This window comes from Hippocampus zosterae, chromosome 16 (assembly GCF_025434085.1).
Source record: "Hippocampus zosterae strain Florida chromosome 16, ASM2543408v3, whole genome shotgun sequence".
In the NCBI taxonomy this organism is placed as follows: Eukaryota; Metazoa; Chordata; class Actinopteri; order Syngnathiformes; family Syngnathidae; genus Hippocampus; species Hippocampus zosterae.
This window is the reverse complement of record NC_067466.1, coordinates 13,930,251-13,944,650: the sequence shown is the minus strand read 5'-3', so window position 1 is coordinate 13,944,650 and position 14,400 is coordinate 13,930,251. Positions and strand designations below refer to the sequence as shown.

The 14,400-nt window shown below is 46.5% G+C and overlaps 3 protein-coding genes and 1 long non-coding RNA gene across 10 annotated transcripts in view; 1 reads left to right on the top strand and 3 right to left on the bottom strand.

The window, feature by feature from the left end:
- LOC127588151 (ryanodine receptor 1-like) overlaps window positions 1-3,073 on the bottom strand; it is a 37,350-nt gene extending 34,277 nt beyond the window's left edge. For all 3 annotated transcript variants that reach the window (XM_052046740.1, XM_052046741.1, XM_052046742.1), the window contains exons 1-5: window positions 2,809-3,073; window positions 461-580; window positions 282-380; window positions 169-189; window positions 1-75 (exon numbers count right to left, since the gene is read on the bottom strand). In XM_052046740.1, the coding sequence (XP_051902700.1) occupies window positions 1-75; window positions 169-189; window positions 282-380; window positions 461-580; window positions 2,809-2,856 (363 nt within the window). In that variant the 5' untranslated portion in view covers window positions 2,857-3,073. The remainder of the gene's footprint in view (window positions 76-168; window positions 190-281; window positions 381-460; window positions 581-2,808) is intronic.
- A 15-nt stretch (window positions 3,074-3,088) lies between these two features.
- LOC127588187 (uncharacterized) lies at window positions 3,089-4,313 on the bottom strand. Its single transcript, XR_007958999.1, has 3 exons — window positions 4,177-4,313; window positions 3,593-4,021; window positions 3,089-3,291 (listed from the first exon to the last, which is right to left on the bottom strand). It is a non-coding gene; the product is annotated as an uncharacterized LOC127588187 (long non-coding RNA).
- nfrkb (nuclear factor related to kappaB binding protein) lies at window positions 4,188-10,834 on the top strand. Of its 2 annotated transcripts, XM_052046744.1 has the most exons (26): window positions 4,188-4,330; window positions 4,410-4,611; window positions 4,696-4,823; window positions 4,909-5,080; window positions 5,237-5,341; window positions 5,487-5,560; window positions 5,635-5,716; window positions 5,795-5,987; window positions 6,061-6,172; window positions 6,263-6,389; window positions 6,488-6,565; window positions 6,636-6,712; window positions 6,797-6,843; window positions 6,923-6,983; window positions 7,080-7,254; window positions 7,338-7,444; window positions 7,524-7,647; window positions 8,002-8,081; window positions 8,208-8,404; window positions 8,474-8,618; window positions 8,691-8,744; window positions 8,829-9,008; window positions 9,174-9,887; window positions 10,003-10,109; window positions 10,184-10,319; window positions 10,465-10,834. In XM_052046744.1, exons 1-26 carry the CDS (start codon window positions 4,205-4,207, stop codon window positions 10,603-10,605), a joined length of 3,744 nt encoding a protein of 1,247 aa, XP_051902704.1. In that variant the 5' UTR covers window positions 4,188-4,204; the 3' UTR covers window positions 10,606-10,834. The 2 variants fall into 2 exon arrangements, with proteins under 2 accessions (XP_051902704.1, XP_051902703.1); XM_052046743.1 differs by having other exon boundaries at window positions 8,474-8,744.
- Window position 10,835: 1 nt separating this feature from the next.
- On the bottom strand, window positions 10,836-14,167 carry tmem45b (transmembrane protein 45B). 4 transcript variants are annotated; one of them, XM_052046790.1, is made up of 6 exons: window positions 14,045-14,167; window positions 12,909-13,106; window positions 12,625-12,837; window positions 12,284-12,468; window positions 11,759-11,901; window positions 10,836-11,398 (listed from the first exon to the last, which is right to left on the bottom strand). In XM_052046790.1, the coding sequence occupies exons 2-6, from the start codon at window positions 13,096-13,098 to the stop codon at window positions 11,287-11,289; spliced, it is 843 nt and encodes a 280-aa protein (XP_051902750.1). In that variant the 5' UTR covers window positions 13,099-13,106; window positions 14,045-14,167; the 3' UTR covers window positions 10,836-11,286. The 4 variants fall into 4 exon arrangements, with proteins under 4 accessions (XP_051902750.1, XP_051902752.1, XP_051902751.1 ...); XM_052046792.1 differs by having other exon boundaries at window positions 13,913-14,056; XM_052046791.1 differs by lacking the exon at window positions 14,045-14,167 and adding an exon at window positions 13,763-13,913.
- Between the last annotated feature and the right edge of the window lie 233 nt (window positions 14,168-14,400).

Sequence of the window (14,400 nt, the reverse complement as noted above, 5' to 3'; positions counted from 1 at the left end):
CATGCTCGAATGTGTGTGTTTCAAGAGGATGGCATGTCCGTAGAGCAGAGTTCGATGGCCCCCACCTTGTGACGACTAGCGCGTGTGCGCAGGTAGAAAGATGGTGAAACAATGACCTCTCGGAACCCAAGCAGACAGCACGAGAGACAAAAATGGAACTTTTCTTACCCATTTATCCAAATCAACAGCCTATGGGTGGGAAATGCAAGAAGGAATATCAAAAGCGAGAACCCGCAAAAGCGGCAATTATTTATGAAGATGATTTGGAAACGAAGGCGGACCTCATCCACAGAAGTGTTGGACAGCATCTCCTGTAGCGCTCGCACGGATAAGGACTGCTCCAGTATGAAGCAGCAGATGGCCAGGTCGGGTGGGACATTCTGAAAGGCAACAAGCCATTCCTTTCACAACAAAGAAACACTGCGCGATAAAAAAAAATAAAATTCCAGCTGCACACCACCTGAGCGTTGGATGTCGTCTCCAGGAAACACAGACGATTCCCAAATCCTTCGCATGAAAGGCAGAGTTTGATCTGCTCTTTCAGAATGGAGGCCGTGCTCTGCAGAACCACATGATCGTCCTACAAACGGCGACGTGAGTGTCAAATGAATAAAATGCATTCGGGGTGGGGGTTCGGAAATGTCCTAACATAATAGCATGATGAACCCTTCGTGTTCGGTGTTTTTAAGAGATTATTTACGACGGGTCCAATCATGTCACGACATTTGTGGCAGGTTTGAACGCAGCCGTTCAAACATTTGAGCTGTGGCTGTGGTTCGTAGCCTTTATTGTGACAGCATATCTTCAATGCTGTTATTGAGATCTTGGCTCCGTGATCCCCCCCCGCCCCCACACACACACACACCCCCACTCACAGAAGCCCTCTATTTCTAGCCACTGCACCTGCTGTTCACACGTCCTCTTTTGGAAAGTATCAGATATTTCACATATCACTGGAAAAAGTTTCCTGCATCACCCTGCACCGAATAATCCAATTAGTTTGGCTTGTTTGCATGGTGGAATTCCCACCCTGAATTCTTGGAGCTAGGACGCAGGCCAGGGTGAAATGCTCTAAATATCATTTTGGTAACAAGACTCACACAGACATACAGTCCGACGTCTGCTCGGTGACATCATGATGTCATATATTTTGTTTGGCTTTGTATGAATGACATGAAGCTAAAAGCAAAGATAGGTTTTCATTCTTTACGTTTTGCCTAATGAGTTTAGTTAATCGCTTACAATGTTTGGCAATGCGACCGACTGACATCGAGGAGTGCTTCTCAGCTGAGTACTTGTCTCACTTAGCATTACAGTACTTTGTACGCTGACAACATTCTAGTCTCTTAGTGACTCTGAGAGCTAAAAAGCAGTCTGTAGGTTCTTGGGCATTCTCGTTTTGGGTTCAGATGCGCTACAAATGGAGCAGTTGCCTGAGTGCAAATGTTTAAATGGCGACTTTCAAGACTTTTTACACTCTCTCATTTGGTTGTTGGACTGTTTTATTGCCGCTTCCCTTCCTCCCCTGATTGGAGATGGGCTAGGTGGCAATGATCGAATCTGAGGCTGTTGTTGTATAGATTCTGAATCGACCGCCAGGGACAAGATCTGAGGTTGCTATGGAGGACTTCTGAAGGTGTTTACCTGTGGTGCTCATCACAGGATTTTTTCGACACCATTTGAATGGTGTCGAAAAAGTAAGCATGGAAAGGTTTCATCATCCTGAATTGACATGCTGGTGAAACAAATGCACAAATTTACTCAGTGAAGTACTTTAAGTACAATGCGTATGAATAAAAGCTGTTATCAGCGAAGTCTACAGTGCTGGCGCACCAATCCACAAACAGCACCGTGGTGCTGACATAGCAAATGACAGATGTACGTGTCAGGTTTCAATGACGTTGTATCTCTAAATTAACGTGTGTAAAATTATGCCGCTGCCAGATAGACTGACCTGCAGACAGAAGGATGGCTATTTACACATTTTTGCAACATTTCAGGACAGATAATCAGCCAAAGATCAGCATGTTTCTATGAAAGGTTTTGTCACCAGAGTGTAATATTGAACGCAGCCCAATTCCCACAAGGGACTGAAGTAAGCAGGTGCTGAAACGGGCCTGACTTTGAAGCTGCTGATCCTCACACTGTATATATAGACCCCGGGGTAGCAACTGACATACACTTTACGAAGCATTATGAGCATACCTGACCTTAGTACTGCATAACAATAGCAACTGGAACAACATCTAATTTCTTATTTTAAGTCGGTAATGTTAAGCATGATAAGTGACACTTTTTGACATAATAAACTGCTCAGTAAATCATAGCTATGATCCAAAACATTGTGTTCCTATGAACCAAAGATGGTAATTCTAAGGCCCGTGGGCCATGCAAGGGCCACATATATAAAAGCTCAGATGAACTGTTTCACAAAAAAAAAAAAAGAAATTTAACAAATGAATAAACGGGAGGCTTTAGACTAACAAAAATAGCCCTGAAAGCAAATAAAATAAAAGGACCAAGTACTGTGCAGTGTTGAATTGTTGGCCTCTTAAACCGTCCTTTTTACTTTCCACAGTCTGTTTGTGTGATAAACGGGTACAATATCAAGTATCCATGGGTCTATAAATAGATAACAATGCCTATAAACAAAGCCAAATGTTCTTGTCAATCTGAGTGTCATGTATAGTACAAATCCAGCCACGAAAGCCAAGGTGGTCAGGATTTTAATCGATACATGGCTATTGAAGAGAGCCTAACTTTTGAAAAAAACTTATTATCCATGAAGAAGGAGACAGCATCACTTACAGTGCGTAAGAACTGAATCTCTTCCTCTCCATCGGCACCTTCTGCCATACTGCTGAGGCATGAAACGCACCAACCTGGCAGAGAATGGGGCTTCTCGGTTCTCCTGGTGACTTCCTAGGGAAATGTAGCTGAAGGGTTAGCGAAAGGCGATGGGGGTGCCGGCCCCCCTCTGCTTGGGACTGTTATATGACAGGGGACTGACTGCTCATTCATTGCTGCATCATGGAGAGGAGGAGCAACTGGACAAGGCAGCATTTCAAAAGTTGTTCCTGTTCATTACTCTGACCGTTTTGAACTACTTTGTGTAGATGGGGTAAGGAGAGATTTTGAACATAAAAGTTCTAAAATGAACAATTGGAAGTTGGAATTTCAACAGCCTGAAGAAGAGGGTATGTACTCTATGTAACTTTATCCATCCGCTCGTCCTCTTTATGTGAGCTGGAGCTTATCCTCGCTGACTTTGGGCAAGAGGCAGGGTACACCCTAGACAGGTCACCAATCAATCGCAGGGGCACAGAAAGACAAAAGAAATCAATCAATTAGTCACTCAACCACTAAGACGCATGAATTTTTTTTGAGTTGTTCATTAACTCAGTAACTGTTTGGCACAAAACGATGTTTGAAAAGTAACTTTTTTTTGGTGATAAATCTATTGTTAATATTACCTCCCAAAATACCATTTTAAGCAATTTAGCACACAATTTAAATTGTGAAAAATACACACACCTTAAACTAGGCAGACCGTCTTCAACAAAGCTTAATTTAATGTATGTTTGTCTCTTACCTCGTCTGTAACATAAACGATAACATTTGCTCAGTTCGCCAGTTAGACTTTAATTACGGTATGAACTTGCCACATACCGTTTCACAATTTATACGACAGGTTGTTACATGAAAAAAGGTAAAGAAGTCACCTTTTTCGTCGCACTTACTGTTCTTAGCCTCACCGCCTGTAGAGGATGACAGCGAGCTAAGCGCTCCCCTTGTCGACGTCATTTCTCTGCCAGAAGAAAAAAAAACGGTACGTCACTAAAACCGTCCCCTCTATAAAATCAAAACAAAGGGTGGGCTTAGGTAAGAAATAACTTTTTGATAGTTTTTAAAAGTATGATGTCGCTTCTGTCAAGACAAGCAAATATTTGCAACGTGCAGTGCAGCGTAGTTACTTCCGTTTGAAGGCTCGGTTGACTAAATCGCGTCGTAGCTTCCGACGCTAAGCTGCGCGCTATCACTCATGCTACAAGGCTCCTTGTTTGGTTTCACGAAAAGCTAGTCGTCTGTTACATTACATTTCAAAAGCTAAACCTGCAAAAATGACATGGCTTTTATTCACACGCCCCATATTAAATGATGATGTGATATTTCAACAACAGTGAGGGGGCAGCGGAGGAGCAGGATGGATGTCCTGACTCACATCCTTACAGACCCTCTTGAGCCTAAAGAGGAGGAGGGTGGTCAGATCACTGAGGAGTGCATGCTTGGTAACTGCAGGGTCAGCCTGCCCGAGGAACTACTTGAAGATGTAAGTGGTGCATGCTGCTTTGACACTGTTGCTGATGACTTTGAAACGCTGATGACTTTGATTACTGTTTTGCCATCAGCCTGAAATCTTCTTCTCTGTGATGAGTGAAAGCACGTGGACTGAAGTCCTGTCCGATTCCCAGCGGCAACACCTCAGTCAGTTTTTGCCACAGTTCCCCGACAATAACAAAGCAGAGCAGGGCAGCGCCGTGGACGACCTGTTCAACAACAGAAATTTTCATTTTGGAAATCCTCTTCATCTTGCACAAAAACTCTTCCGAGGTAATTGACACACTCGTGGATGAATCGACTCTCAAAAATGCAACATTGCTCTCTAATGGTGATGTTCATGATCCAATCACACAGATGGTTACTTCAACCCTGAAGTTGTCAAGTACAGGCAGTTGTGTGCAAAGTCTCAGCAAAGACGACAGTTATACTCTCTTCAGCAATATTACCACAGGCTGCTGAAACAAATCCTCGTCTCCCGAAAGGTAAGTTATGCAAATAAATGTTGGAAGTACAACAATACCGGGGTTGGGGGGCAGGAGTTGGTCTCAGCATTTGTTCTCATTTCAGGAGTTATTGGATTTTGCAGTTCACAACGGTGTGGGCTTTCCACCAAAGAGAAAGGTACAGACAAGGAGTCATGCTGAAATACGAGAACAAAAGGTTAGAAGAAGACTGAGACGCATTTTAAAGGAGGTTAAAACAGAATGCGGAGACAGTAATGCTTCGTCGGATGATGACGGTCAGTATTTTTTGCGCTTTCTCACGATCCTTTTTTTTTCCATGCATTTCTACTGCAAGAGTTCACAAACCGGTTTAGGATGTGGGGGGGGTGGAATTAAAAGTACCCAAATAAATTCACTTACCTGCATCACTACTTTATCGCACATGCATATAGATCTAACGTTGTGGACGCCAGCACCACAGTCGCCCTCTTCACCGACATCAACCGTCTCACTCAGAGTTGTGCCCAGCCTCTCTACCCAAGACATGAAGACCACTGGTTGGGAGTATTTTTTATTTATTTTTTGTGTTAATATGCATATCGTGATCCCCGTTGATCGCACCAATATTTTTGGGATTATCGGTATGGCTTGTCAGCAGTCAGATATACGCGAATATTCAATTATGCTTTTGGCTTTGCCCAGAAAAAATCCATCTTGGAGAGCAGGACTTGAAAGTCATGCTGCAAAACCATCGCGAGAAGAGGAAGCGACAACCAGTAAATAATGTTTGGATACGATTTCAATTAGTGTGATCTTGTCCAGCGTATCACAGACTGTTCCTTCTCCTTAGGATCATCCAGATTTGATGACCTCCGACATCCACCTCAGTGACATCCTCTCAAGGGCAAATATCGGTCGCAAATCAGCCTTACGTGAGTGAAGTTGCACCAGTAAGTAACGCCAAAACTGTCTTCTTTCCGTTACTAATACCATTTTCGTTTCTTATCCAGCACTTTTTGAGCTCTCTCTGCCGAAGAAAAAAATAAAAGAAGAGAGAAGGAAGAAGAAAATGAGAACGGTGAAAGTGGAATCTGAGGATCCCTGCGACGCTCTTACTTCAGACGCCACAGCACCCCCTCTGGCCAATATCGTCAACTCCATGCCGGACACGCCGTTGACACCCCTGGCCCACATCAAGGAAGAGTACGTTTGGCGCAGGATTAAGAAAAAGCGTGAGGACACACCTTATCGATGTGCGTACGCTTCGTCGTTGCAGAATCCCGGAGGAGCCTCCGAGCAGCCCGGTCGTCGTGGAGGAACTCGCCGTCAGTTTCTTCAGTTTGTTGGAGACCATCTTGAGGACGGAGCACCTCGCCAGCACTTCACTGGTACTTCCATTTGGCCTCCCCGAGCTTTGTTAGCCTACGAGTCGAAAGCCCAAACTTTGATTGCGATGGCTTCTTGCGGATGTGCGGCAGTTGGAGGAGAAAGTTCAAATGTGGCAGACGTCTCCCGCGAGCTCACTCAATGCCTGGTTTTCGTCGGCTTCCTGTTGGTCCGACTTGGTCCTCCACGCCTTGCAGTTTCTTGCAGGAGAGAGTAAAGGTAAGGCCGTGCTGTGGGGAAGACGTTTGAGCATTTACTCGATATCCTCAGTCAGACTTCAAAAATTCACATTTTGTTTTCGCTTCAATGCTTTACAGAAGGTGTCATGGCGCTCCCCAGCGGCTTTCTGCCATTCGTGGAATTTGTGGATGAAATGCAGCAGTGGAAGTGGATCGGTTAGAGGCATCCGTGATTGACGGTCCTAATGGACTTTGCGGTGATTAACGTCCGTTTGCTTTATTTTAGGCCCTACTCAGGATGCAGAGAAGGACTTGATTGCGCTCTGTCAACTGTGGCTGGACTCCAAAGATTTTGTGGTCAAGGTAAAATAAAAGTTCTCCCCAAGTCGAGATAACAACACGCGTCTGTATCCAAGCATTTTGTTCCTAAGTGACTGTCACCCACAGACGGAAAGCGAAGAGCTATCCGACTTAACGCCGCCCATGCCGCGAGTGTAAGACTCGATCTTTGCAAATCTCACAGAATATTGGATTTGTCGTTGTGAATTTTGAAATGCTTGAATATCTTTGCAGTTCCACAGATTATGTGGTGAGACCCAGCACGGGGGATGAGAGACAACTCTTCCAAATTCAGGTTTCTTAATTATTTTACCGTCTTTTTTTGGTGTTTTTTTTTTTGGTATGTTTATAAAAAGCACCGGTGCCAATTTCTTTTTCTTACGTCGATTAGGAGCAGCAGAGATACAACCAACCCCATAAAGCCTTCACGTTCCGCATGCATGGCTTCGAATCGGTCGTGGGGCCCGTGAAGGGAGTATTCGATAAGGAAATGTCTCTCAATAAAGCTCGGGAGCATACGCTGTTGCGCTCCAACCGCCCGCCATACGTCACCATCCTCTCTCTGGGTTCGAGCTCCGCCCCGTCGTCGCTTCATTTTCTGTGTGAAAAAGCAAACGGAAGCGTTGAAGCGCCTTTTGCTTACTCGCAGTGCGAGACGCGGCGGCCAGACTACCCAACGGAGAGGGAACTCGGGCGGAAATCTGCGAACTGCTGAAGGACTCGCAGTTTCTTGCCCCCGACGTCACAAGTGCACAGGTAAGGGAGGAACACCGGGACCGGCGTTTCTTTTCATCGCCTCTTTTTCAAACCGTAGACTGGTTCTCGTGCCGTCTAGGTGAACACAGTGGTCAGCGGGGCTCTGGATAGGCTGCACTACGAGAAGGACCCTTGCGTCAAGTACGACATCGGCCGCAAACTGTGGATTTACCTGCACCGCAACCGCAGTCAGGAAGAGTTTGGTGAGCAACAATCTGGAGGTGGCATCGGACTAGCGCGCAAACATTCGATCAGGAAAGCGATTGTTGACGATGCAGAGTACAAATGGAGGTTACTTGCACTCAAACCAATCGGAAGAGTCGCTCGAGCAGGCCAACTAAACGCTATCTAATGTTTGTTTGATCCGTGTATTGATTTCCATTGATTTTGGGTGTAAACGCCAATATCCGATATGGGTCCTGTCCATCATACATGTGAAATGTCACTCGACGGTCTGTCAAATCTCAATTTAAATCGGAATTTGGCTGTTAGACCAAAAGTGGGAACACAGCTTTGTTTTTTTTTTTGCTGTTAATCGTTTCTCATCTCTCATCCAGAGAGGATCCACCAGGCTCAAGCGGCTGCCGCAAAAGCAAGAAAAGCACTGCAGCAGAAGCCGAAACCTTCCTCCAAACCTGTGAGACAACTACCCTGTCACTTATCGTACATTTTCATGATGCTGTTGAACGAGTGCAAATTTCGTTTTGGGTTTGAAGTGGCCAATTGCATTGTGGTCCTGAAATCGCTTATTTGATTTTGGTAGAAATCTGGCAGTAAAGAGGGAGGTGCTAAAACCGCTGGATCTTTGGAATCAGGACAGGATATTGGTTCCGGTCCCATGTCGCCAACACCAACTACACCAACCCCAAACACTCCCGGGACCCCAAAGTCACCTTTGCCCTGCACGGTCACGACGCCAACTAAGACCACCATCCCAGATGCAATTAAATCCAGCCCGGGGTGCGTTTCTTCTCCCCCCCGTCGTGTAGCAACGACCCCTTCACCTGAACTCAACCGTGTCTCTTGCAGCGTTCTCCTGATGTCTCCCCCCTCCTTGCCACAACTGGGCTCTGTCCTACCCGCCAGTCAGTCTGGACCAGCCGCCTCTCAGCCCGTCAATTCCCAACACGCGGCCCGAATCGTGAGTCACCTGGCGGCAGGCTCCCTCCCTCAGGTGCGCGTCGTCTCCGCTCAGCCCGGACTGGGTTCTCCGTCAGGAAGTCAGCAAGCTGCTTTGGTGCATCAGAGCGCTCATCAGATTCGAATGCCGGTATCTATGGCAACCAAAAGCATCTCACAGGTAAAAGGATAAATGATGAGAAGACGTTGCGTGTTCTTAACATGGAAATGACCTCCGCGTGGGCGTATCTTGTGTCGAAAACAGGCAGTCGTGTCCATGCCTTTGAGGAGCCAGTCGGCCAGTCCCGTGCAGGTGTCCAACACGGTGTCGGTTTCCACCGCGGCTGTGCCTAGACCTCAGACTGTGTCACCCAGCAGCCCAGCCAACATCCCAACATCATCGCCGACACTCTTGCAAGGAGTCGCCAGCCAAAACATCAAACAGGTGAACCACAAGTTCTGTTTTTCGAAACAGGAAAAAAGTCATGACTTCACTGCCCAACGTAATTTGGGAATGTCTGCCATTGATATGACCGACTTTTTGGGTTGTCATGTGAGAAGAATTAAATGAAAGGTGAAGTCAAGTCACCATTTTTTTTTTGCTTCCAAGGTGTCCATCACTGGCCAGTTAGGAGTGAAGACCCCAGGCGCGGCGGGTATTCCGCTCACCGCCACAAACCTGCGCATCCAGGGGAAAGACGTCCTACGCCTTCCGCCCTCCTCCATCACAACGGATGCCAAAGGCCAGACGGTGCTGCGGATCACGCCGGACATGATGGCCACGCTCACCAAATCTCCCGTGGCCACGGTCAAACTCACGCCCGACTTCCTGGGCGCGAGCGCCGGAGGCGGCGGTAGCAAGAGCATCTCAGCCACTCTCCACGTCACGCCCCCACACCCGTCCGTCTCCGCCCCCGCGTCCTGCACCGGGGAGGTATCCTCCGCCAAAACCACGCCCCTGGCGTCCACCCTGCTGAAGGCTGCGGGAGACGCGGCCATACGCCTCATGCCCACTTTGGGCGTTACCGTGGCCGACCAGAAATCTCGGACTTTCTCCACCGTCAGCGCTCCGGATAAGAGCGGCACCACCATCCGTATCATGCCGGGACTCGGGGTGATTCCGCAGAAGCAAGGTCAGACCATCACCATGACGTCCGCCGGCAGCAGCAAGCCCGTGACGGTATCCGCCGGCGGTAACGTCATGACCGTCGCTGGCACGAAAAGTATCACGGTGGCTTCCGGAGCCTCGGCTTCTCCTCTGAAGCTGGGGGCGGCCACGGCAACCATGCGGCAGGTACCCGGCCCTGTGGTCAACGCGCAGACGGTAAGAGAGTTCATTGGGTGCCATATTATAACAAGTATAACGTTGAGCAGACTTTTTGTCATTTTGCAAAAGCAACAAGATGACGATGCAAAATGAGATTTTCACCTTGTCGCAGGGGAAGTTACCCGCCCGCATCACCGTTCCTCTATCGGTCCTCAACCAACCACTGAAAAGTAAAAGTGTGGTGACCGCGCCGATTGTGAAGGGGAGTCTCAACACCAAGTAAGTCTCGGCATGATGCACCGTGTTCAATATTGAGCTGATCGACTTACGTGATGTTGTCTCTCGCTTCTCAGTATCAGCAGCTTGGGTCGAAACATCATCCTAACCACCATGCCGGCGGGCACCAAGTTGATTGCTGGGAACAAACCGGTTAGCTTTGTCACCGCGCAACAGTTCCAGCAGCTTCAGCAGCAAGGACAGGCCACACAGGTTGGTGAACAAGTTTCAGGAGGAAACGGATACGGTGCATTTAGTCACATTTGGGAGCAATTACAGCCACAAGTCGTAGATGACGTACCTCGGTAGCGGCTCACTTCCGTGAGCGGCATTAAACGCTCACATTCCGATTCTTCAGGTTCGCATCCAGACAGTGCAGGCACAGCAGCTCCAGCAGCACATGGCGGCAGCTTCCCCTAAATCGGTCTCTACGGTCGTCGTCACCGCGGCGCCTTCGCCAAGATGTCCGCCCGATCTCCCGCCAGGGCCTCCTCAGTGATTTTCGTCCTGAGTTATTTGTGTGTTTCTATAATACTGGCTTTTTTCAGCGTGTATTTTTTTTTCCATGTAGCTCAAAAGCACGCTCGTATTTCTTTCTCTGTTCGAGTGCATTCACCTTTTTTTTGTGATATTCAACTATATTTCATCAATTTCATTCCCCTTCATGTTGAAGCCAAGATGTTAAATTATAAGTTCTATATTATCACTGATTAAATCTCACAACTTCACTTTGTTTGCATTTTGTTATATTTTAATCATTGACAACATTAAAAACCTCATTTACTTTTTTTTGATCATCACAGGTATAGTAAAAGTAATTAAAATGTAAAAGGCCAGGCAAGTGGTTAGCAGGTCTGCCTCACAGTTCTGAAGTTTGACATTCCTTTTTGTGGAGCTTGCATGTTCTCCCTGCTTGCGCTGTTTTTTTCTGTAGACTGATGACCGGTCCTCTTGCTCAACGTTAGATGTGATAGGCTCAGCTCACTTGTGAATCTAATAAGGCCAAGCAGTATAAAAAATTGATAGGAATGTGGTTTTGGGCAACCGGATCCTCTGCGTGCATTTCGGACCAGAATGACATCAGCTTAAAAACAACAAAAAAATAAAGCTTCAAATTCAGTTAGGCTAGTCCAGTGCAAATACAGTCCTCATTTTCCTCACAACAAACATTTTAAAGCCGTTACTCCTCTTCTGACTCTTCAAGCAGAGCTTTCTCAGAGTTCGCGGTGGATGATTTTTTTCGCATCACCATCTCGATGTCCCCCGCTCTTCTGGACATTCTCCTTGTGGCACTTTGAGAACAAACAAAAAGAGGCGAAAAGCCGATGACACATTTACAAGCGACCTTTTTGTTGTAGGATGGACAAAACACATCATGCTAACATCTTATAAGGTGCAATTCGATGATACAGTAGATGATCAATTTGAAAATGTTTGACCATTTCAGAAAAAAAAAAGGTTCCGGTAGTCACATTATAGCGTTGTTTTAAATAAAACAAAATACATATTTTTGTCCATGTAAAAGTCCGACATAATCAAGCGCAGCTATCAGTAAGAAACCAGTACAGTTTTACAACAATAACAATAAAGACTTCAATAATAATCTCCCGGGGGCAAATTGCGCAGCTTGTAAGAAGACTTGAGATACTCACATCCAAACCGCAGTCGAGATGCAGGTGGCAACAAACAAAGCCAGCGCCAAATGCCAGCAGAAGCACATGGTTACAAACATGATGTTGTTGTGCAAAGTCAAGTCCCACTGCGGGCCGCTCGGCGGGTAAAGAACAAAACCGATCTGGAAGGAGGTTCCAAACACGGCTGTAAGCAACAAGCACTTAGGAAAGGTGTTGATAATGAACTACACCTGATGCCCATCCCAAGCCAAACAATCCAAAGTTTATTTTTCGGAAACTACCGTGAATCTTGTCCTAAGTTCTCATATTTTAGCCCTTCACTGAAATGAACTCTCAATTCTGCATTTAGGTTTCGGTTATGTCTGTTTTGTTAACATTTTCTTTCAGTATTTCAGTCTCTTCTCACTTGTACTCTTTATCCAGAAATGTTTCACATAAATTTTCCGAGGGGGAGGGGATACCTCATACATGCACACATTGCTTCATTGCCTAATTGCACGGTTTTTAAATTGTGAGAAAACAAATAGCTATGACGTGTATTACCTGGTAAAACCAGGAACCCTGCAGGATGAACAAGACGGCTTTCAGCATCTCCAGAATGAAGCGGTCTCTCATGAACACTTCCAACATGGTGCTGGCCGAGCCGCTGAACACGGCCACCAGCAGCAAGGAGTGGATGTGGGCGTCCAGCGGGGGGCGACTGTGCACGTGGTAGTAGAACAGAAATCCTGGGTCACAAAACAAGAACACTGAGCTCACCAGGCGGCATTGCTACTGGACCAAAAGTTGCGGGAGCCAGGACGTGATCCATCCATCAACACAACACCGCTTTGTGATCAACTAAAAAAAAGGCCCAAACGACTTCAGACTTTTTCAGCTCTTACCTTCCACAAAAAGAGCTAAGGAGAGAGCAAGGCGGTCCACGCCAACTGGCACCATCTTGGACACGGTGCTCACCACCAAAGCGATTCCCGAGATGCCGAAAAAGAGATACATGGTGGCGTGTTGCCAGTTCATCAGCTTGACCCATGAATGGTTGTGAGCGTCGTAGAGGCGCGCATGTGGCCCGTCCACAACGAACTGTTCCACCATGATGCCTGAGACAGGACCACAACGATTAGGGAGGATTCGGAGTGTTTCGATGACGCGCCGAGTGGGGAGGACTGACCGACAAACGAGGCAAAGATTTGCAAGCCTCCCTCGATGTAGTCCATTCGTTTAAAGAAAGGGGGTAAAAGGGCTCTGCCGTTGAGCTGGTTTTTCCGCCAGTAGCGCTGGAGCGTGTGTTTGACCGTCAGCCATAAGCCAAAGAGCAAGAAGAAGGAGCCAGGAATGGCGTGGCCCCCAAAGTTGGCCATGGCGAGGCCTAAAAACAGAAAGGGGAAACGGTCAAGTTGGGTGCCACTTTTCGCTTTTTGCCCTTTTGTCTCTCGAGTACGGTTTAAAGTGCAAACTAGATCATCTTTCATTTTATGATATCCCGACGGCTTGTCAAAGTGTCATGATAACAAATCACTCCTGCCTAAAGCATAAGCAAGTGTGTGTGTGTGTGTGTGAAAAAGAAAAGATTGCTCAAGACTCTCAGTAACTTAGAACTATGGTTCACTTTTCAATGACTAAAATAAATGAAGTTTTCTTTCATTTCACTTTTATTTCTCAAAGATCCACTGCAAAACTACTAATGAATTCCAAGTGAGTTTCTTTAAAAAAAAAACAAAGAAAGAAAGAATAGTTCTGCAATCGTTTCATCACAGAAAACAGTTTTCTACATATTATTTTCTCCCGATAATTTGCAACTTGGAGTGTGGGAGGAAGCCTGAGTACAGAAAACGCAGTAAAAGCACATGCAGGTTGAACAATCAAAGCCCACACCCGGCATTTGAACAAACCAACTTTCCATTTGTCAGGCAAATGTGCACCTCGAGTTGACTAGACCACATAATATAAACGAACATATAATTCGTAATTTGCACTAATTGACAAAACATTTAGTGGAAAAGTAAACTAACTCGAACATTCTACCTCAGCAGGTCGAGGATATCCTGTTTGAGAAGTCAACCGGTTCTACGCACTTAACCTTCAATCTGCTTCCACCAACGAATATAGTTAAATAAATCCCCCCCCCCACAATGAATTGAATATAGTAACGACTCAGCGGCAGCTCGTTTTCACCTGTCTGTTTGTGGACAGCACGATCGAACGGGTCGGACGAGTTTTTTCTCGCCCAACAATGCAAATGCTACAAATTTGAATGACAAAACAACGACACGACTCGTTACGAAGAGCAAAAGGTCGCTGCGATACCTTAAGTTCCGCCTCCCAAAAGACAGACGTTAGCTTGCAAATGTGCGAATGTTGCCACCTGTCACGCGATGAGAAAGTCCGTGTGCGTTTGCGTCACTCATCGCCCCACCCAATATTTGCTTTGCCCCCCTCCAGGGGCACGATTCCTCCTGGGAGTCAGGCGTGGGACAACTTTGCAACATTGTTAACCTGCGCGGGCGGGGGGGATGAAAACATTTTACAAAGGGAATATACATGGATTCAATGAGCAGACTAAAGACCGCCAACCTCTTTGCTAATGCGTAGCCAAAATGTCGACAATAAAAAGCCATCCGCCAGATATGTGACCCCAGACAGCTGGTGAGCATGACGTCAGG

What these genes read in the sequence shown, in the direction of transcription:
- nfrkb (XM_052046743.1), top strand. Translation starts at nt 4,205, where the DNA reads ATGGATGTCCTGACTCACATCCTTACAGACCCTCTTGAGCCTAAAGAG. An exon ending in AAATCCTCGTCTCCCGAAAG is followed by an intron (nt 4,824 to 4,908) that starts GTAAGTTATGCA and finishes TTCTCATTTCAG; the next exon opens with GAGTTATTGGATTTTGCAGT. An exon ending in ACCTCGCCAGCACTTCACTG is followed by an intron (nt 6,173 to 6,262) that starts GTACTTCCATTT and finishes GATGTGCGGCAG; the next exon opens with TTGGAGGAGAAAGTTCAAAT.
- tmem45b (XM_052046790.1), bottom strand. Translation starts at nt 13,098, where the DNA reads ATGGCCAACTTTGGGGGCCACGCCATTCCTGGCTCCTTCTTCTTGCTC. An exon ending in AATCTTTGCCTCGTTTGTCG is followed by an intron (nt 12,838 to 12,908) that starts GTCAGTCCTCCC and finishes GTCCTGTCTCAG; the next exon opens with GCATCATGGTGGAACAGTTC. An exon ending in AGGGTTCCTGGTTTTACCAG is followed by an intron (nt 11,902 to 12,283) that starts GTAATACACGTC and finishes ACCTCCTTCCAG; the next exon opens with ATCGGTTTTGTTCTTTACCC.